The following is a 23,380-nucleotide window of genomic DNA, read 5'->3' on the forward strand; positions in this document are numbered from 1 at the left end:
GTGCTTGGCCTCTTCTGCATCCAGATATTTCCCTTTCAACCTCCCTGACATATTGTGATACAAATCAGGGGGGCCCTCACCTCATAGCCATGCTGGTTGAGCTTTCCAGCCACTAGAATTGTGAGCCAAATAAACTTCTTTTTTTAATAAAGTACCCAGCTTCATTTTGTTATAGCAACACACATTAAAAAAAAAAAAAACTCAGACAATGGTACTTCCTCAGACCAAGTAACAATGGTCTTTGAGGATGTTGCAAAAGGGTTATATTCACAGGGGCTAGTCAGTCAAATGTGAAAAATGCAATTGTATTTGGAATTGTTCGAAATTTTTCTAAGATAGAAAAGATATCTGTTTGCTCGTTTTCATAGCCAATTGGCCTGTTGGCTTGCAAATAATATTTGTAAATCTGTCTGTTTTCTTCTAGGGTCTTTCTTCCCTGATTTCAAGCCCCCGGAAACTGTTTTTAAAATAGTGTTTTGGCTCGGATACCTAAACAGCTGCATCAATCCCATCATATACCCATGCTCCAGTCAAGAGTTCAAAAAGGCCTTTCAGAATGTCTTGAAAATCCAGTGTCTTCGCAGAAAGCAGTCTTCCAAGCATGCCCTGGGCTATACTCTGCATGCCCCCAGCCAGGCCCTGGAAGGGCAGCATAAGGACATGGTGCGCATCCCAGTGGGATCTGGAGAGACCTTCTATAAGATCTCCAAGACGGATGGGGTTTGTGAATGGAAGTTTTTCTCTTCCATGCCCCGTGGATCTGCCAGGATCACTGTGCCCAAAGACCAATCAGCCTGCACTACAGCCCGGGTGAGAAGTAAAAGCTTTTTGCAGGTCTGCTGCTGTGTAGGGCCCTCAACCCCCAACCCCGGAGAGAACCATCAAGTTCCAACTATTAAGATCCACACCATCTCCCTCAGTGAAAATGGGGAGGAAGTCTAGAGGACAGGAAAGGGCAAAGAAAGAGGGAATGATCTTAGTTACCCACCCCTCTTCCTACTCAGAATGCCTGTTCACTTCTCCTGGAAGACAAGATAGGTCTATCAAATGGGGGGACCACCTGGGAAGAGAAGGGGGAGGACTCAACTCATCGGGCATCAGGTAGGGCACGAGGAGCTGCCAGTTCAGAGTGATGCAGAACAGCATTCCCTGCCACTAGTGTACCCTCCGTCATCCTCTGAGCCCACTGTCCACAACTGGCCCTTTCAATGAAAAACACCATGGGAAACAATTTCATACACAATCCAAAGGACTATAAATATAGGATCATGATTTCATCAAGAGTATTTTGAGCATGCACTCTAAGTTTGGAGCTATTTCTTGATGGAAGTGCGGGGATTTTATTTTCAGGCTAAACCTACTTGACAGCCACATTTGACATTTATGGAAAACAGTTCTAGAAAGGAAGAGCTGTAAGATGATGGCTGATATCCAGGTACATGGTCTTTAGAGCAGGTTTTTAAACTCCACCATTTCCAACGTATCCAGTTTCTCAGTTTGGGTGACAGTTGACAGTGGAATATACTTTGGCTGCTCCTTATTCCCAAAAGATGACAAGGAGGGGCACTTATTAGGTCTCAGAATACAATGGTGGCACACTCTCTCCCCTTGAATCTAGAAGGCATGGGATGAACTAGTCAAGGAGAAGATGGCTTTTCCCATAGAAAACATTAGTCTTGAGGGTTATTTTTTTCAAGCACTAAGGACAAAAATCTATTCAGCAATTTTAAGATCAGATGAAGGAGGGCTTCTTCTGTAACATTTAAAAATCAAGAGGTTGAGGTAATGTGGGTGCTGATTTTATGCTAAAATAGATGCTCCTAGATGACTCCACAATCTTTTTGATGTGGCTTGGAGTGGTTCTTCCTGGCAAATTGCTTACTTTCTCCAGAACTCTGTTATGAAAGCCTACAACCTATAATATTTTGGAAGGCAAAATAGTGCTTCCACTTCTTCTCCCCTGCTTCACTTAATGAATGGGGTTCATCTATGGCATGTAGCATGATCCTTATGGTCCAGATATATCCTTCCTGAACTTTGAAAGATACTAATGCTTAGCTTTGTACAGATACTGACTGATCCCCAAAGAACTGTTAAAAACAGGAATTTGCAGACAATTTTTGACTGAACTCCATTGATTCTAGCAAAAGATCTAGTAGTCCATTCACCTCACCTAGCCCCACTTTCTGCAGGGACATGGGAAACATCATCATTTTTGTTGTGTGTTTACCAAATTTTTGGGAAATCTTAATAACTTGGTATTTTACTAATGATGAACATGGTAACTATGTGTAAAAAACTTAAATATGTCTGTCATTGCACAATAAGAATTTAAAATGGGACTTATGTTTGGGGAATATTTTTGACAAGAATCTCTGGTCTAAAACTGCCGACCATTTCCATGTCTTCTTTCCTCTATTTTGGTAATTTCCTTGAAGAATTTCAAAGAAAATTATAGTTGCTATTACATGATCTCCAAAGTAAAGGTCATGAGCCCATCATCTTTTCCTTTTTCCCTTGCAGAAAAATGATCGTTTCCTTAAATCCTTCTACAGGCAAATCTTTTTTCCACGTTGCAATGGAGATTATGGCTGCATGTGAATTTGGGGTTTATGGTTGGTTGTATTTGGACCTAGAACATGAATGCTTCTTCTAGAGAATGTCTTCTAATTGGCTGGATAGAAATTCAGCCTTGCGGTCAATACTTAGATTCTGGCACCCAGCTACTGACTGCAATTTTATACTCTTTTGGTCTCTGCATGTCCAATAACAGCTTTACAAGACATGGGTATTCTATTATAGAGGCAGGCATCTAAAAAGAAGTTGAATGTGCAAGGCTTGCTTCTCTTCTGCCTTAATAGAAAAGATAAGTTTAGTTGTTACAAGAGATTCTTTCAGGAACTGAATGAAAAAAACGCGCTTGACCCAGATCCCCTCTTCAGTGACATGTGTTTCTGTGTTAGAAAAGATCTTTAAACACCTTTATAGACAATTCTAAATTTTAGATATGGGGAAGTTCAGAGCACCTGAAAGCTAGTGTCCATGCCACTTCTAATTAAAATAGACAACTAGAAAATCTTTCAGTCATCAGATAAAAACCATGACAATTGTATCCATGTAAAATCATCCATAAATAATTGTTTGTTATACTGTTCTGCAGCCCTTCTCCTTCCAGGAAGGTAAATTTTTAACATGTTTTTCCTTTCCCATAGCATGATATGGTATATAGACACACTGATTTTACAAGAAGTTGATAATGTCACCCAAAACTTACATGAAATTTCATGAGTTGAGTATGTTTTACTCATCCACAAAAGTCCCCATACATTTAAGCATGCCAAAAACCTTTCTAAAATTGTCACAGTTACACAAATGATTGTCATATTTATACTCACATGTTTACTGCTTTATTAGGAGTTTGAGGAATTTACCCAAAGTAGCAGTGGTTAAAAGGTCTTCTTTAAAAGGAGTCGCTTTGGCATTGTCTCAACATCACAAAAACCAATCTGACACTGTGGGATAGACAATTTGGGTTCGTAATTCAGATTTCATGCATTAGGAGAGATCTCGGAATCTTTATTCAAGAAATTCCCAGGTTTTTGAAAGGGATTTCAGAAAAAAAGTTTACCCATCACTGTTTTCTTCCTTTTGCCTCTATCAAGTCTCATCCAAGACTTCTGTTTGTAACCATGCAGCATGTCTAACACTCTAAAATATTAAGCCTTCAACCCTCCTACCACCTACTTGTACGGGTCCATCCATGGTGCATAACACTTTCTGTTAAATTCTACTGTGTGCCTATCTGCAGGGCATGTCATACCTGTTAACTCTAAATCTTATAACAACTCTATTTCTATTTTAGAGATGAAAATATGAGTTGAAAGAGATTACAGATTTGCCCAAGGCCAAGAAGAAGCCACAATTCAAACCTGGGTGTCCCTAACACAAAACCTACATATTTTCCATAGCACCTTTTCCTCATAAATAGTGGAGAGAAAAGTGCTCCAATTTGGATTCGGTAATGTTTTGTTTCCTCAAGATTTGCCTCCAAATTGAATTTAGTAAATATACTATCACATTTCCAGCCCAGCCAAATCCAAGAGTAGTTCTTCATTGGAAGGGTTGATGTGTACAGTTCTATCAGATCTCATCACTTTCTTAGGGGTTAATGGCCCAGAGTGTTATTAAGGCCTTATAACAATGAATTTTACCAAATTGTGAGAAGATGGGCATTTGACTAAGAACAGCAAACCAGTTGTAGATAAGAAAGACCTTGATTTTTGGTGTGTTGAAATTATTCATTACCAAGCACTGTTAATCTGAACAGGTTTAGGTAGCTTATCCCTTTTAATAGTAAATGAAAATAAATACAACATCCTTCATATCATTCACCTGTATTTCAACTTTTTTTTGAGATGGAAAGAGGGGGAAGGATTATAGGAACTGCACAGAGTGTGTCAAGCATTTGAGTTTCACAGATAACCACCATGAGAAAAGGGTGCAGAATGCTGACCTTCAGCAGACAGAGTCCCAGGAAGTCTTTGAAAATGAGGTTGATAGGCCACTTTACCATTTATGAGCTGACATCCACTTTCTCCTGAATTTCCTTGCACAAAAGAAAGCTGTGTGCCCCAAGCATCTTGGCTTCCCCCCTCTTCAAAGCACACCATCACACAGACCTACTGACCCAGTAGGTTTCATGGCTATGGCCTGAGAGTAAGAGCACTGTAGGAACTATTTGCTTAGGCAGGTAATTGTTCACTGTTTAATCGTAGCTACTTACTCACAGCTTGACAAGCATTCTCAATAGCTTCTGGGGCTGGTTCTGCTCCTATCTTCTTGCCAAAACAGATGCTACCTCTGAATACTTGTTGACTTAATTAAGGAAAGGGCTCTGTTCATCAGACAGAAGGCAAACTCTTCAAGCAAAAGCCAGGGTGACTAAAAAGAAGGCAAAAGTGATAGTTACCCTGATGGTTACTCTGATCTCTTTTTACACTACTAGGACTTTTAACCATGAAACTCTAGTCGTGCCCAGCTGGACCACTGCACCTGCTCTCTGTCTACAAACTGCTGTGGAGCCGGGCTGAGCCGGGCTGCCATGGTGCCACCTACCCTCAAAAGGCAATGGCAGCAGCAGCCTTCTGGCCCTCCAAAGTCTCTGCAAGATGAGTGAGTAGAGATGACCACTGTGGGCTTGGGCCAGCAAAGCAAGTTAGAATTTCAACGAGGACACCAACCCCTTGCCAATGCTGCCATCAGCTTGTTTATGCACCCCAGGCTCCAATGTCAAGGGGGTGGGCTCAGAATGGGCCCTATCTGCTCTATGGAGGAAACTGTGACCTCTTCTTTGCTACTGTAACGTGGATTATTGCCTTTCCCACCTAAAGAGAAGCTTTGGGGGCGGGGGAAGTGAACTGAGGAGAGAAGACACTTACCATAGACATTGCTTGAAGTGGAATGGTTTAGTAATGCTTTTGTGCAACTGATAAGAAACTGCCCTGAACTATTAGACTTATACGTTTCAAAAGACAAAATAATTGTCTTTGTCTTTTGTGGGGCTCAGGAGTTATTAGATTACTTCCCTAACATTCATATCATAGCCACCTTATAAGCTAGAAATGATTATCACTAAACTGAAGAATACATGCTTCATTAGGCAAAAAAAAATCTAAGCAAATTTACACAGTATTTGAAAAAAAAATGTAGGTACTGGTCTATCAAAAAGTCTGAACACTTAGGTACATTCAAATATAAGAGAAAATCCCAACTGAGTTGAGTATTTCTATTCATTTTTGTAGCACTTCATGCTTATCCATGTATTTTTGCCTATCTCAAGTACCTCCTGTCCAACAAGAAGAGAAGCAAAGGATTATTATCTAGCCTTAGGATTTGAAGAATCCTGGAGAGGATGAAACTTAAGGATTTGCTTGAATATCTCCTATCCAGATTCCAAATCTTTTTTCCAGGACACCCCAAATGTCTTCTGGAACCACTTAGACTTTCATATTGCACTCATTTGTCTCTGACTGGTAATTTCAGCTCTATTTGCACTTTCTCTCCTTTCTCTCTGAGCAGCACAGGATTATTGTAATGGCCAAGTTCATGTTTGTCTATGCTTTACTCCTTGGCTAAAAGCAAGCCCATGTAATTCTGTTCTTGTTCTCAAATAGGCAGCCACAGAACCAAGGAAGTAGTCAGGGCAAAAGACTCTTGATTTGCTCCACAGGGTGATACCTAAGACAAAATCAGCAGAGATTGTCACCTTAAGGTCCTCAGGAACCCAAAGTTCCCAAAGGCAGTTGTGGGAACACTCCTTTTCCCAGTGAGCCTGCAAGTCATTGTGTACACACTGAGCAACAGCAGCAGCAAACTACCTCTCCTGCGCCCAGCACTGCACTTGGCACGGAAAACCCAGAGAGGCACAGACAGTCCCCAGCTTATGAACTGGCTGGATTCCAGGTTCATAAGAAGTAGAGAAGTCATGACTGCATTTTTCCAAGAGGCATTATTGTAAATGGGGGAAGGAAAAGATGTTCCTAGAGGAACCAAAAAATAAAAATCTATTTAACATACACCTTCAGTTGACAAACCTTTTCTGTAAATGGCTAGATAGTAAATATTTGGGCCTTGTGGCCTATATGGTATCTGTCATGCATTCTTCTTTGCTGCGACTTTGTTGATGAATAAAGATAATCCTTCAAAATATAGGAGCCATTCTTGGTTAAATACAATAAGCTGTAGGCCAGATTTAGCCATGGGGCATCCTGCATCATCACTAGCTTGCAATACCTACAACAAATAATGCTAAGCTGTGGTTTTGATATTCAACATATAAGCATCTTTATTAAAGTGTATGTCATTGACACAGCTCCACTTCGCTAAATTGTTCTCGTTTGTGTTCCCAATCTGCATGAGTGGCTTGATAAAGTGAAAGTGTATACTCAGGGATGGGGCCTGCTCCACAGGTCACTGTGACTTTATGAGTAGGTATCAGAAGAGAGGTCAGAGCACATATCCGTTCCTCTGTTATGTTCTGTAGGACAGACAGGTCTGCAGAGGTTCAGGTGAGTCCATGGGGTCTTCCATTTCTTCACCTCATAAGCAAAATTCCCTAGAACAGTCAGGCTGACTCTGAGAGTAGCACAGCAAATAGACGGCACTCGACTAGGGCCGACTAACATTCCTCCCAGGCCTTGGCACTCATTGAAAGATAGATTCCCCAGAGACCTCCAAAATTTGGGGTCCATGTTGGCTCCTTGGGGAGGTCTCCTGACCACAGTGCCCTACATCAGACATTTGAGAGCCTGCCTGGGATTCACAATGAGGTACTGAAATGGGCACTCAGTGGGAGGGACATCTTCCAAAAGACAAAAGTAGGATTTTTTCTCCTCCTCCTCTTTCGCCATTGATTCTTTCTTTTCCTAATTTTTCCTTTAACTCTGAAATGGTCTAACTAGAATAGAAATGATATTACTGTGGGGAAACAGATTGGCTCTTGTCCTGGGGATGCCAAAGCCATGTTTCCCCAAGCTAACACTTTTTTTTTTTTTTTTTTTTGGACAGGCAGAGTGGACAGTGAGAGAGAGAGACAGAGAGAAAGGTCTTCCTTTTGCCGTTGGTTCACCCTCCAATGGCCGCCGCAGCCGGCGCGCTGCGGCCGGCGCGCTGCGGCCGGCGCACCGCGCTGATCCGATGGCAGGAGCCAGGAGCCAGGTGCTTCTCCTGGTCTCCCATGGGGTGCAGGGCCCAAGCACCTGGGCCATACTCCACTGCACTCCCGGGCCACAGCAGAGGGCTGGCCTGGAAGAGGGGCAACCGGGACAGAATCCGGCGCCCCGACTGGGACTAGAACCCGGTGTGCCGGCGCAGCAAGGCGGAGGATTAGCCTAGTGAGCCGCGGCGCCAGCCCCGAGCTAACACTTTGTTGGACGGACTTCCTTCCCCTGCTCTCTGCAGTCCTGATAAGCAATGAAGAGGAGGATGGTGTTCTCATCCAGTTTCCAGCACCCAGGACAGGGTGTTCACAATGCAGGGAGCTGCAACTCCATAGCAAGGCTCTGGGGCAGAGCATGGAAATGTAGTGGGTGTAGAACTTACACGGAAGGACCTAGAAATACTGAGGCCATTTAGTAATAACACCACTGCCCGCCGTGAGAACAAAAAGGAAGGCTGACTTGGGTGGCAGCCTCTCTTTGCGTCTCTTCCCCTCGCCCTTGCTTGATCTTACACCTCCTGATTCCTTTCCTGACGCCATCCTTTCTGCCCACATCCCACCCTCTGCTGCTTGCTACCCTACAAGAACTGAGAGATGTTGAGTAGCTACGCTTGCTCCATGTGCAGCTCAGGTGACACGATGAGGCTCCCCTGAGTAACTCCCCCGCCTTCCTGGATCTGGCCCAACTCTCTGAGCTCTGGCCCTCGCAGCCTGCAGTCAGCCCCGGGCAGGTAATGGGGCCAGCAGGGTGAGGCCATTCTCAAGTCCCTGGTCCACAAGGACTTTTACCCTCTGCTCATGTGGCTGCCTTCCTGCTCTTATCCAGTCAGCTCCAAATGGTGGGCACCGACACGGCGCACGGTCACATTTGGGACAAGAGTTGACAGTGAAAGCGATTCCTGTGGTATCTCTGCCACTTCCCGTGCTCTGATTGTTCAGAAATCTTAGTGAGTCCTTCAAAACCACCTCCCCTTCCTTTCCATCTTTGTGGTTTCTTTCCTGTTGCTTCTGCTTCTTGGGGATGCTTTAAGGGTTTCAGGGCCTTGATTAATCCCATAGCATAAACAGGGTTTCATATTAGCATTGAGCAAGGATTCATCTTTCAGGAGGTATGCCCTAGGCAAGACTGTCAACTATGCAGGGGGTGTTCTTTCTTTTCAGGGGCTCTACTCCTTGGCCTTGTCCCCACCAACCCCTCTGCTACTGGACTATGACCTTTCCTCCTCATTCTCTCCTTTGTGCACAGACAAAATGTGTCCATCATTCTTTTCCAAGATCAGAAATTCAAACTCAGACCCTCCTGATCTTCCTAATCCCTCTCCAAGTTCTTATAACAATTGTCCATAAAGTGCATCTGGGGACTAATTACATGCATTATCGTGATACTTCTGTTGCTTTTAGAAATCCGTATCTATTTAAAGTGTACCTTGTCTACACTTTACTTGTTTAGGGTCTGTCTTCTCAGCTACTTGAAAGCTTCCTGGGGCAGGGACAGCTGAGGACTGGGATTCCTCATGAACCAGCAAGGAGAGAGGGGAGTAGAGTGGAGCAGGTGATGGACAAGGGCTAGAAGCTCAGATCCACAATGGCATGGAACTACCAGAGGGACTTCCCAGGGAGACTCAGGTAATAGCTGATGGCCCTGGGGTTTCTGAAAAGGCACAGTCGTATCTAATTAGTGCTACACAGCACAGCACTGGGGAATCCAATGTTGCCGTCTTGAGTCAGGTGGGTGTGTGGTCACCCCTGAGACATCTGTAGCCAGGAGAGCACAGCCCCATCACCGAGGACAGGTGAAACAGAACAATATGTGATCAAGAACCTGCAGAGCCCAATCCCAGGACCTGGACACTGAGGACACAGAGGAACCCTAAGGTCACTCCAGGGCTTCCATCCCAGCCGTAGACTGAGGGTACTTCCGTGTTATCTGCCTGCACAAGGACTGATTGGAAAATTGTACCAAAGAGCCTTTAAATAGCTTCTGAGCAGCTTTCCTCTACGCTGTTTCATAGCCTAAGAAGAGAAGAAAGGAAGCTACACTGATTTGATATGAGGATGTACACAACCACTCCCTGCTAAAGGGCATTTTAATTCAGATCTCCCGAAGACCACCTCCCACCCTAACCGCATAATCTCCCAATGACTACAAAGTGCAGTGCCACTGTCCATGCTGCATGGCCTCAAAGCACCTTGCCCTGTGCACCTTGCTTCTCTTGTGAAATTCTGTCTCATTTATCTTCCATCAGCTCATCCAAGTTCCTTATGAAGCCAAATGTATTGCACTACATCAGGATTGGCTTGAATGGTGGTTCCCTGACAGACATAGAGTGATGTTTTCTCTTCTGCCCTGGTTCTTGCTGAGTAGCAAAGAGCATTTATCCTCATTTGGAGTAACCCAGACAGCTCTGAGTAGTGCCTTCTGCCATGCTTTCTGAGCAACATGATGCTGCTTTTTTTCCTTCTGCCCCTGCCCCTTCCCTGAGGACACGATTGAAAGGGTTTCTGGCTTCACAATATCAATCACAATGGAACATGCTTGTTGTCTAGAGCAATGTGAATGCCCAGCCTCAGTCCAACCTAGAAACTAGAGGGGAGAAATCACATGAGAAGGCAGGACCTACAAAAGTAGTCAGGGATTCCAGGCCAAAAGCCATCTAAAAGCAAATTTGAATGAGTGTAGCAATGGTTTATTGATTTATCTTCTAAAATAAATTATCTTTCTTCCCCACCATGGTCTGCGTTCCTTTTGCTAAACCCAGCCTTATCTTTCATAATGAAAAGATTTCGTCTTGGCAGCTTGGCTAATGCAAGTCCCAGGGGTTGGGAGCCCTGTGGCCCATTCATCAAAAGCTGAACATCAGGATGAGGACTTTGTGCTCCACAGTGCCTGCCCCTCCCCTGCTCCAGTGTCTTACCAGAGGTGACAGAGACTGTAAAGGGCAGAGAAGGAGAGGACATTGATGAATGGACAGGCAAATGAGCAGCTTTGATCTACAGATAAGGATGCCTAAATTAAACCAGATGAGTCAGAAGTCTAATAAAAAGTATGCCTGTGAAATATTTTTAAGAGCAAAACACACAAGTACTATAAACATTTAATAAAAATTTATTGTTCATTTCCTACATTTTTTAAAGAGTGAAACACTCTTAAACACTCTCTTAAAGAGTGAAGCATTTATCAAGGAGTAATTGGATAATGAGGCCCCATGTTTGCTGTCACCTCCATCTCCAGCAGCCTGCTTGACTCCTGCTTTCCTGTGCTGAACATGACAGCAACCCTGATGCCTAAACTTCAAGCGAGGGCTGACTTTCAGCAACACTGCCTCAGCATTGAAAGCCTGAATGACAACAAGCTTTCCCCATCAAATGTGAAGGAAGACAGCTCTTTCCATCTCTTGGTATAACAAGCCACAAGCAGTACACTTTGCAGTATTACCACACTTATTTAACCTGATCTTGCAGGCAATACAATTAGTTTCCTTCCTACCATGCATCCCTATCGAATTGTACAGAGATGAGGATTAACTGGCAAAAAATACTATTTTCAAAGCAACTACCATATACCAAGTCTTTTGCACACTCTGGCATGGTGAAGTGTAAGATTTTACAGTCACATTGCAAAGGAAATAATTTCACAGAGAAGCAATTCAACCACATGGGTATAAGAGGAGATGGGATAAGGTCTGTAGAAAGTTCAGGAAAAAGAGAAAGGCTGGGGAAAGTTGAGCTTACACAAAGCTTATCTTGGAGTTCTCTTGTGCCCACCTCTTGACTTCCTGACCTCTCTGGACCCACATCCTCACCTGTGAAATGGGATGAGCAGATGAAAGGGCATCCACGAAAATGCTGCATGAGCTGATAAAGCATGACATCACATAGGCCCATAATTCGTGCCAGCAGTCTTTCCCCATCTTCACTTCGACTCCAAATTCTAATGAGACTTTAACATATGTTGGGTGCCTCCCACTTTAGGTTTATGTTTCCAGGAGCTGGCCATCACCCACTGAAGACACTAGTTTTTCCTTCGTTAGAAAGGAAGTCACCCAAGCAAGTGCTATACCACAGCTTGGGTGCTGTCATCCTAAACTCGGGTGCTAGGTGCCAAACCCCAACTCTCAGCCACTCCCACTGGGAAGCTTTGTTTTAATTTTTAACACAAGACACACTCTACTCCTTTGAATGTTTCCACCACGTTCCCATAGTCAGCCTAGAGCAAGAATACCCACTGCCTATGTCTGTCGTCTTCCTCACAGTGGCTATTTGGCAATAGGAAGTACTTTGATTTACCATAGTTACTCTAAGAAAGCTACTTCATAAAACACAGTCACTATGTGAAAGGGGAGCATGTATGCTGATACAGCTGAGTCTATGAAGAAGTGAAATCACTTTTGACCACTGAGAGAAGGCACAGGATTTGAAGCAAAGCTTGAGTTTAAAATCTTCCAGGGAAATAGGGCTGAGCAGTGCTTGGCAACTGTCAGAAGTAAATGTTTATAAGACAAAACAGTAAATCCCCAGTCATGGACAGACGCAGTTTTGACTTCAGTGGGAATTGAAATCCATATCCTGGGAGCTCCAGGACATGATCCCAGTTCTAATTTCAGGTCTGCCCATCAGAGTCTAGGCATTTCTGTGGACCCTGTCAGTGGCCACCAGGAACCTTCTGGGCATGCGCCTTGACAGGACAGTCCATCCTACAAAATCAGCTCCCCACGACTCAGCCTGACGCAGGCAGACAGCCATCCTCCAAGGCTGGATCTGGCAGGGGCTGGCCACCTGCTTCCTGCCAAATGGACTTTCATGACTCGGAATCTCAAACTTGCTTTAAACACAGAGGAAAGTTCACTTTCAGGGATGAGGCTCTTGGCACAACTCTGATTCTTATAAACACAGTCTCTTGCTATTTCAGTCTTCTGGGTTTTGAGATACAGCTGCTGAGGGTGGGAAGAGTGAACGGGTTGGTGTTGGCCCAAATTAAAATGAAGAGTTTTCTGTTCTTTCAGTGCTTGGAGAAAGAAAACTAAGAGCATCATCTTGCAGGGAGCAGAATGTGATGGGCCTGGCTAAGGGGAAATAAGTATGGGCCTCCGTGTAAGAAGAACCAGCTCCTTCAAGGTCTGAACTTGTCAAAATGTGTGCATTGGGTTTGGAGTAATAAGTCTCACTCTACACAAGGATGAAACTTCGATCACGTTGATGCATGATGCAAAGTATATTAATTATTATATTATTGATTAAAGGTCAACCTACCTTGTTTCTTAAGGGGAAGTATTCCCTTTGCAAGAAACCAGTTTCCTGTCCACTGCTGCCCTTACCATCACTCAGTGAAGTAGGCACAGCCCACTCACCCTCCCTGCTGCCCTGTCTTTTGAATCCACCTCAGGAGCCAGAGTCTTGCTTGATGTATGGATTTGCTTCTTTATCAAGCATTCATCTAAGACACAAATCTAACGTATTACTGGTGCCACTGCTGAAACAACAATAACTCAAGAAGTGACCTGTGAATTTAAAGATAAAGAAGAAAATAGATCTTGGGACAAAGCCCATTTTTTTTAAGTTGGCCTACTACAGCTGCCCCCCCATTGCATTTTTTTTTATCTTTTATTTAATGAATATAAATTTCCAAAGTACGACCCCATTGCATTTTTAAGAGTTAAACCCTAAATTTGCCTGGTTTCCCTCAAAGTCTAGCACATCCATAGAAGTAGAGGAAACCAAACTGCAGAACAAATCACCTTTTTCCAAAGGATGCTGCCATTGCACCTGCTACTCTCTCAATCATTCATCCATTCTGTAATTTGCTTTGGGGGGGTGGAGAGTAACAATAGTGGAGATGCATCCTTGCCTTCATAGCACCTGTGCTCTGCGGGGGTACAGGCAAGTCAACAAGCCTTGTAATGCACTTATTCACAGGGTGCCATGGGGGCACCAGGACACCCCACACCCAGTCTCAGAATCCGCCTTTTCAAAAATAATAACCTCTATGTGGGAACCTGGAAGATAAAATGGAGTGGGGAACAGAGACAGTTGTTCCAGGAAAGGGATTACTAAATCTGTGCAGAGACAGAGGGACTGGTGAACCTCGGGCATTTGTTGGGGATGACCCCCCTCTACTCTGTCAGGGTGCATGGAAAACCGGACTTGCTGATCATGGCTGCACCACGAGTCCTCAGCCCCCAAGTGCCCACAGGCAGACCACAACTGCTTGGCTTCCCTATTTTTTGTAAGGTTTGGAGGAATTCACAGGAAGAGCCAGGACGTGGTGCGTCCAGGGGCTTTCTCGAAAGAGCTACCATGTTTGGCTTGGCTGGAAATCACAAGGCCTTGGTTTCCCAGTTATCTGATTCTCTTTGTTCTCAAGGCTTAGCACGGGATTACAATGATGGCTAAACATAAGAAAAAAAATCTATTTTTCATTGTGCAAATAAACATTTGTTCAAACACGAGGCAGCTAATCCATAAAAATAACCAAACGCCTTGGATGTCTTAGCAAGCAAATTGTATACAAGGCAATTCAGTGTTACTAAAAACTGAGGAGTTATTTGTAATAAGAAAACACTGTACAGTATGTTTTTAAAGAGAGAGAGGATTTCTCCTCCAAAAACAAAAAAGCAGAAAATAATCAGGTCCCCACCACACCCCAAAGGTGGGTTTCCACCTCATCATGGGAAAGATGTCAGCATACGCTGTATCCGGGCACGTGACAGCCAAGTGTGCCTGGAAGCTTGTCACAAGCCAAACGTAGCAGGAGTGGTGGGAGACACAGAAGCAAACATAAAGGACTTGCAGCTGCCCCCTTGCAATCAAGGAGTAATCAGGAAGAACTCAACTTGGTGGGGCTCAAGAAAGCAATTTGGAGGTACATTTTTGCCTGTGAAGTTAAAACTCTCTTTCAGTAAATAAAGCCGGTGCCATTTAAACATGAACCCCATGACATTTCCTGGCTTGCTGCCGCGTTTCTGCTTGTTTCTGCGTTAGATCTGCTCAAAATACAAACACGGCATTTCCACGTTGCCAGAGAAGTGAGAGCGGGCCGCCTGGCTGACCTCAGTGCTGTGGTTTTCCTTTAGTCTTTACGATCAGTGTGACACGTAAGATCCTGTAAAGTGCGATTTCTAACGCACAGTGCTTGTCCAGCATACCGACCTGCTCCAGGTTTGGGCTTTGGTCTGCTGAGCTGACGATCTCGTTACTTTTCCTTCCATGTTCCAAACAAATTTTCAAAAGAATTCCTGTGAATCATGCTGAGTGTTAGGTAGGTATGCTACAGGGATATTCCCCTCCTACACCAGATTAATATGTTTATGTGTGTGAATGGTTATACTTGAATTATTGGCAGCATTTCGTATGGTTGCATATATATGATGTCTGGGCTGACTACAATGGCTTCAAAGTATTTAATTCCTTTTAAATGAACCCAATATCCTTGGAATGTGCTATTTAAGTGTTTCTGAATTTTCTACACCCCCTTTTTACAGGTCCGTTTGTTTATGCTGTGATGTAGTGAACAATCATGTTAGTTTGATGTTTTTGTTTTTTAGGAAAATGAATGTACATATGACTAAGCAGATGAATAAGTTATTAAAAAATATAGACTTCATGGATCATGCTTAATGGTAAAAAATGAATTTATTTTATTTGTTTAATAAAGTGATTGTTCAAATGATAGCAATTTATTTTGTCCTTATAAATACGAATGCCATATATTTAAGTGTTGTTCAATATCGATGTATCTTCTCTAATAAAACATTTTAAACTTCTTTCTTTAAACACACAATGCCTTAGTTCTTCAGTCTTGATGTGTTGTTAATAATATTTCTGTTGAGAGGGGTGGCGCTGTGGCATAGTAGGCTAAGTCTCTGCCTGAGGCACTGTCATCGCATGCAGGCACCGATTCAAGTCCCAGCTGCCCTTCTTCTGATCCAGGTCTCTGCTTATGGCCTGAGAAAGCAGTGGAAGGTGGCCCAAGTCCTCGGGCCACTGCACCCATGTGGGAGACCTGGAAGACGCTTCTGGTTCCTGGCTTCAGATTGGCCCTGCTCCAACCATTGCAGCCATTTGGGGAGTGAACCAGCGATGGAAGACCGAAGACCTCTCTCTCTCTCTCTCTCTTTCTCTCTGCCTCTCTCTGTAACTCTAGCTCTCAAATAAATAAATAAAATCTGAGAGTGTGAGAGAGAGAGAGAAGGAAAGAAAGAGGAAGGAAGGAAGGAAGGAAGGAAGGAAGGAAGGAAGGAAGGAAGGAAGGAAGGAAGGAAGGAAGGAAGGAAGGAAGGAAGGAAGGAAAATACGGAGAATTGATGTCATCACCCAAGCTAATAGGGTAGATTAGGGGAAGAGGGCCTTATTCAAGACAGAGCCAAGAAAAGAATACAAATGGATCATCAGGATTGGAGGCAGCTAGCAGATGAAGGTGATAATGGAAGCCAGACACATGAAAATGTTGTATAGGATGAATGCAGATGTAGTAAATGATCCAAGACAATAGGTAAGGGGGGCTAGTGGTTAGAGAAGGTCATGTGCAACAAAGTTCAAAAAAAAGTCCTTTGACAGAGGTTCCTGCCTGAGCATGATCTCAGAACCTGGAAACCCCAGGGCTGCCCCTTCTGCTCCATTCCCTCCCTGCTATTCCTGAATAGTGTGGAGTCCTCGCTGGGAACATGAACTCGAGAGTCAGATTGTCCGGAAGCCCTCACAGTTTCCAAACTTCCTGAGCCACCTGCCGCCTATATGATCTCAAGCTGGCTATTCACTGCCTCTACATATTCATCTCTCCTCAGGAAAGGGAATAATGACATCACTCAGAATTGCTGAGATAATGGAAATGTTTAGGAAAATGCCCGACGTATTTCTAGCACTCAGAAATTACAGGTTGTTCTTTTTGTCGTTAATCTTGCTGCTTTTATTATGTCTCTCATTTTGGCTGCCCACAAAGATAAGCCTCTGCTTCCTGGTGAGGAGGGATCATTTTCTACCCCAAGTCCTTAGCATCTAAGTCTAAGTGCCACATCTCTTGGGCTGATTCGAGTTTCGACAAATGAAGTCATGTCCTACGGATGCCCTGTTAGTCACCATCCGGACTCAGTTGCATGACCTTGGGCTCGCTCCCCAGAGCCCTGTGCATGGTGGGAAGTGGAGGGCAAATGCATGGTGGGAGAACATCCTAAAGTACAACAAAAGTTTGCAACTTTTCAGACTTTGATTTTGCAGAACTCGGAACTGGCGCGACTGGTTCATAGATTTATGTCACTGTATTATCCTGATGACTTCTCTCTCTCTCTTTTTTTTTTTAACAGGCAGCGTGGACAGTGAGAGAGAGAGAGACAGAGAGAAAGGTCTTCCTTTGCCGTTGGTTCACCCTCCAATGGCCGCCGTGGCCCGCGCGCTGCAGCCAGCGCACTGCGCTGATCCAAAGGCAGGACCCAGGTGCTTCTCCTGGTCTCCCATGGGGTGCAGGGCCCAAGCACTTGGGCCATCCTTCACTGCCTTCCTGGGCCACAGCAGAGAGCTGGCCTGGAAGAGGGGCAACCGGGACAGAATCCGGTGCCCCGACCGGGACTAGAACCCGGTGTGCCGGCGCCGCTAGGCGGAGCATTAGCCTAGTGAGCCTCGGCGCCGGCGACTTCTCTTTTTAATTCATCTTTTACCCTAGGATACAGACTATGGGAAAGAGATAAAGTGGGGAATAGGTAATTTTGCCACTCTTCAGTATCTATGAAGGTAGAAGGATAGTTTGAAACAGTGTATTAGCCCATTTTTCCATTGTTACAACAAAATACCTGAAGCTGGGTGCCTGTAAAGAAAGGAGGCTTAGTAAGATCATAGTTTTGGAGGTTGAGAGTCTAAACAGAATAGCCCCTGCCTTTGCAAGGGCCTCATGGTGCAGGGCATGGTGAGGACGACGCATGTGAGAAGGAGAGATCATACAGCTGAGCCAGGAAGCCAGAGAGTTGGGGGGTGGGGGAGTCTTCCTCTCGGGGTCCCATGAGAACTGCCTTAACCCTTTCTGGGGGCAGCACCCTCAATGAACTGACCAACTCCCAAAAGGCTCCACTTTTTTTTAAAGTCCCACTGCATAGAAGAAGGCATTTGGCACAGCAGTTAAGATGATGCTTGGGACACCTGCATTCCATATTAGAGAGCCCAGGGTCGAGCCCCAGCTCTGCTGCTGCTTCCTGTTTCCGGCTAATGTGAACCTTGGGAGGCAGCAGTGATGGCTCAAGTACTTGGGTCCCTGCCACCCATGTTAGAGACTTGGGTTGAGCTACTGGCACCTGGCTTTGGCCTGCCCTTGGCCTGGCTATTACTGTCATGTGGAGAGTGAACGAGCAGGTGGGAGATCTCTCTGTGCCTTTCAAATAAATAAAATAATTAAATCAACAATGTAATGGCGATGTTAAACATTCCACCACCTCTCAACATGGTCACGTGGAGGACCTGGTTTCCAACACATGAGCCTCTAGGGGACAAACCGCACTGGCATAGGGAACAAACTACACTGAAATCACAGCAGGTGACAATAGTGACTCAGGGCCGTACCTACTGCCTGTTCTTTTATGTTAGCTAGCATTTACTATGTACAACTCTGCAGTTACTGGGTCAAACTCATCACCACACTTATCCCCCACAACAGTCTACAAGGAAGTGCCAGCCATCAATTAGGGTGCATTAGGCCGCAAGGAACAGAAGAGCAAAATGAAAGTGGTTCATATGATATAAAACTTTTTAATACTATCATCAATACTTTGGCATGAAAACACGCATCTTTGGCAAAATATTCTCTAATCCAACCAACTGGGTTTGAATCTTATCCGGCAAAATGTCAATAATGTTTGTCAACCAGCCTTCTGGGGAAAGGACAAAATGACCTCATAGTTTACAGTCTGTGTCAATTCTTGTGGTGTACATTCTTCCCCAGTGGCCAATTTCAATCTGCCAGTATTATGATGTTGAATGTGGCGTGGAAAGGAGCTAGTAGGAGCCAACAGCACACTACTGTTCCTAATATGTGTCATTTCCTCATCTGTAAAATGGGATAGTAGTAGTTTCCTTATTGGATTGGCATGTGTAAAAGATTATATTTATTGCACAGTAAACATTCAATGAACAATAGCTATGACTGCGCTGGTTGCTGCTACTGCTAATACAACACCGATTCACATAAGCACAAAGAGCAACCTGCTTCAGAACAGAAAATTTTTCATCCATGCTCGCTTCCTGACAACGCGACTTACAACCCTTCATCAGATGGTATAGAGCACTACCACCCACATGGAATGCACTGGTCTGTTTCAGTCTCCAAAGTTTTTGATTGAGTAACTCTCTGGCCTTTACATTTCTCTTCTAACCAAAGTATTTAATGACTCTGTGAACCTAACAGTCTTAGTGCCAAATCATTCTGCCAGCCAACTGTTAGGATCATTCCTATTTACAGATTCGAGTACAAACAGCCTCTAACAGAATTGGTGAAAAATAATTATTCCCTTGTGTAGGTGGAGGGAAAAAAAACCACCGTACCATATTCACTCCTCACTCGTTATTATGCTCTGATCCACACGCTCATTTCAAAAATAGAATAAGCACAATGGCACGTTCATACACGCAGAGAGTGAACTGAACAAGCAAAAGCTTAAGGTTGGGATGGGAGAAGCTCTGAGCTCCTGAAAGCCACCACCTTGCCCCCAGCTCTCTTCTGCAAGAACTATAGGTGGATGGAAAAGAGACAAGTTTCATTCATGCTCCAGGGTTCTGTGTTCTCCAGTTCAGAGAGTCTCTGCTGGGCTGTTTTGGATCCCTCAGGGGTCTCTACCTGCCCAGGTTGAAAGGAAGCCATAGACTGGCTGTTTGTGTCCCTCCGAAATTCAGATGTTGACACCTAATCCCCACTGTAACAGTATTTGGCTATGGAGCTACAGGAGATGATTCGGTCATGAGAGCAAAGCCCTCGTGAATGGAATTTGTGCCTTTATAAGAGTGGCCCGGAGGGCTACTGTGCCTTTTCTGCCACGACAGGGCACAGCAAAAAGATGGAGCACACACTGTGGCACAGCAGGTTAAGCCACCAGCCCATTTCAGAGTTCCTGGGATCAAGCTCCGCCTCTGCTGCCAAGCTAACCTCCTGCTAATGCACAGTCCTTGGGTCCCTGCAACCTATGTGGGAGACCCAGATGGAGTGTTCTTGCCTTCTGGCTTCAACCTGGCCTGGTTCGTCTGGGGAGGGAACCAGCAAATAGAAAATCGTTCTCTCTTTCTTTCTCTCTCTCTAAAAAAAGGGGGGAAAGAAAGAAAGAAAGAAAGAAAGAAAGAAAGAAAGAAAGAAAGAAAGAAAGAAAGAAAGAAAGAAAGAAAGAAAGAAAGAAAGAAAGAAAGAAAGAAAGAAAGAAAGAAAGAAAGAAAGAAAGAAAGAAAGAAAGAAAGAAAGAAAGAAAGAAAGAAAAAAGAAAGAAAGAAAGAAAGAGGGAGAGAAAGGGAGGGAGGGAGGGAGAGAGGGAGAGAGGGAGGGGGAGAGGGAGACAGGGAGGGAGGGAGAGAGGGAGAGAGGGAGAGAGGGAGGGAGGGAGGGAGGGAGGGAGAGAGGGAGGGAGGGAGGAAGGGAAGGAGGAACTTTTTTTAAACAAGATCCTTGCCTCTGAACCAGGAAATAATCCCTCAGAAGGCACCAAATCTTGCTTTTGGACTTCCCAATCTCAAGAACTATGAGAAATAAATGCCTGTTGTATTAAAGCCACTCAGCTAATAGTATTTTGCTGTAGCAGCCAGCATGGACTAAGACAAGGACAAACTCCACCGTCCACATCCAGCCAGCCAGCCCCATGTGCAAGACTGTGTCAGGTAAGCTGAAGGCGAGAGTACAAGCGGGGCCATACCTACTTGGGAAGTGAGGCCCCGATCACACTGTAACGGAGACGGGGAAGGAATGAGGAGGAGTGTAATCATGCCTGCTCAGAACACATCCACACTGTCCAAGAAGAGCCAGCCGGATGGTACAGTCCTCCTTGATGGTACAGTCCTCCTTGCTCTGGGTGGGGGCTGGGGGCACTCCCAACGGCAAAGCACAGCAGGGAGAGCGGGACAGAAGTCTCCTCCCCTCCATGAGCAAAAGCACAAGGAGAGCAGCGTTCTTCTCACCCTCCCATAGAAGTGCCACGTGTGGGCACAAACTGAGAAGTAACAGTCCTACCAGCGGCCAGGCCTGCTCCCTAGAGGTAACCACCGTTGCTTTTCCTTGTGAATTCATTCTTTCAACACATATTTGAACATCTGTTAGAAACTAAGTACCATCCTGGGACACACAGGAAAGAAAAAAGGTTTGCTCAGGGAAACTTTCTTGAGCCACCAGAAACGCTCCGTGCGATGCAAATATTTGGAGCTCTTCAACATCTTTATAAAAATGGAATGAACCAGACATTCCAATTGATCAAATCAGATGTATTTTATAGATCAGTGATCAAGCAGTTGGTCAGTCCCTGATTATATTAGATCCCTGAGTTTTTGCCTAACAAGCTAGAAGTGAAGTCCAGTCTCTTGCCCTTTGCAAGTCATAGTTTGATATTATGAATCCTACAGAATGATTTCAAAGTTTATTTTAGAGTTTCTAGCATTTTTAAGGGCCATAAACTTATTTCAACAGTATTGCCACTCACTGCCTAAAATATTTTTGGAACTCATTTGAGATTGCCTTTAGAGTCAATTTATGTATGGTACCACCCCTCCCCCCCAAACTCCCTTATTTGCTTATTACCACAAATAGTAATGGTGCTTCTGAAATGCGGACGGTGTGCCTTGTCAGCCGAAGGGAAGGCTGCCGAGTCCCTGCCGTTTACTCCGCGGGTGACTGGTGCCATTACATTGGCCAGATAACTCTGTCATCCCATTGGCCAAACACAGGCCAGGAAGGTCAAATTACTATAAAAAGACATTCTGAATAAATGCAGAAGGAAAAAATTAGGCCAATGGTTTTCAAACATTTTTTAACAGTGCAATCCTTTCTTTGGATAAAATCTTACTCAGAAGCCCAATATGTAAAACAAAGAGAAGCAGACCAGTTCTAGAATGATGTGGGGAGTGAGGTAAAATCCCAACCACTTAGACATCACACACGCACACACCCACACACACACACACACACACGCCCTCTCCCTGGTGACTCCATAGGACCCCCTGGAGCGTGGCTTAATCACCTCTGACTACACTTTCTCTGGGACAGTAGTTATCCTGTCTTGGCCCATAGCAGTCAGTCAATGTTCCCAACATGAGGGACAGAATCAGGTAGTCAATGACTATTGGCGTTGGGGGTGGTGTCTTTGGGAGCTCAGTTTGGAAAGAAGCAAAGCGGCCACTAACTCAAGATCATCAGCCAAACAGTGGTTCCTATCAGCGGGAAGGGCTTCCTGAAGGTGTAAATGCAGAGCAAGCTGGGAGACTGCTGAAAGAGATTGAGGGGTATACTACAGCTCTTTGATCAACAATGTGAATGAGGGGCCTGCGCTGTGTGGAGCAGGTAAAGCCACCGCCCACAGTGCTGGCATCCCTTATGGGTGCTGGTTCGAGACCCAGCTGCCCCACTTCCAATCCATCTCCCTGTTATGGCCTGGGAAAGCAGTGGAAGATGGCCCAAGTCCTTGGGCCCTGCACCCACGTGGGAAGACCCAGAGGAAGCTCCTGGCTCCTGGCTTCAGATCAGCACAGCTCCAGCCATTGTGGCCAAGTGGAGAGTAAACCAGCAGGTGGAAGACCTCTCTCTCTGTCTGCCTCTTCTTGTCTCTGTGTATAACTCTGACTTTCAAATAAATAAATAAATCTTTAAAAAAAATTATAATGTGAATGAGTAGAAGGTAACCCACAGCCTGGGGAAACAGGGGGATGATAACAGATGACAGAAAAGGAAATAAATACTCGATTTCCATCTTTCTGCAGAGAATAATCTGCTTAAAAACTAGGAAAGTAACACACTAGGCAGGTATTCACGGGGACTACTGCCGAGGCAGGTGGGGTAGCCAGCAGTGTCCTGGCCCAGGAGCCATGGTGCAGGGGAGCAGAGGGGGAGCAGGACCCTGGAATGAGTCTCTGAGGACCCCAGGATCCACCAGCCTCCTTTCCTGAGCAAGTTCTGAATCAATTAGTGAACACACAGTTAGTTAAACATGTATTTATGGCTTACCAGAGGCAGGCATTGTTCTAATGTCTTACACAAACTAATTCCACTAATGCTCCCAGTGGAACTATAAAATAGAGTTTGCGAAATTTACAAATCAGGAAGTCACAGAGCTGGGATTTGAATTCAAGTCACTTGGACCCCAGAGGCCAATTTCTCCATCAAAATGCCGCAATGTCTCCCCAAATCAAAGTCCCAATAAGTGAGCTTCTTGGGGGACTGCCCTGGAAGCAGGGGGTCTGGGGAGGGCAGGGAAGCATCCACTCACAGGTGGCACAGCCTGAAACAAGGAAGGCAGCTCCGCCTGCCAGTTGGTTTTTACCAATGCGCCAGTCAGAGTCAGCTACTCCTTCCTGGCATGGATGGAAGAGAACAGGAGGAGGGGAGAAGATGCGGGCCCTCTTAACACAAACCTCACAAAGATGGGAGCCCAGAGAAGCCAGGGCAGCACTGAGACCCAAGGTTGGGTAAGAAGGAAACTTCAGGACAGTACAAAAAGCCAGCAGGAA

At 44.8% G+C, this 23,380-nt stretch overlaps 1 protein-coding gene across 7 annotated transcripts in view; it reads left to right on the forward strand.

The window, feature by feature from the left end:
- Positions 1-15,487, forward strand: part of ADRA1A (adrenoceptor alpha 1A) — a 122,185-nt gene extending 106,698 nt beyond the window's left edge. Inside the window, exons 3-5 of one of the 7 annotated variants that reach the window (XR_011386164.2) lie at positions 425-810; positions 5,006-5,172; positions 12,721-13,163. Coding sequence is in view for 6 of the 7 variants with exons in the window: in XM_051828657.3 (XP_051684617.1) it covers positions 425-942 (518 nt within the window). In the remaining variant the exon portion in view is untranslated. Of the gene's footprint in view, positions 1-424; positions 4,390-5,005; positions 6,708-12,720 lie in introns of those variants that run through there. The other 6 variants (XM_051828668.3, XM_051828670.3, XM_089324455.1 and 3 more) reach the window with 6 other exon arrangements.
- The last annotated feature ends 7,893 nt before the right edge of the window (positions 15,488-23,380 follow it).

The sequence above is a fragment of the Oryctolagus cuniculus genome, chromosome 2 (assembly GCF_051225735.1).
Source record: "Oryctolagus cuniculus isolate XC-2025 breed Fujian yellow rabbit chromosome 2, ASM5122573v1, whole genome shotgun sequence".
Taxonomy (NCBI): domain Eukaryota; kingdom Metazoa; phylum Chordata; class Mammalia; order Lagomorpha; family Leporidae; genus Oryctolagus; species Oryctolagus cuniculus.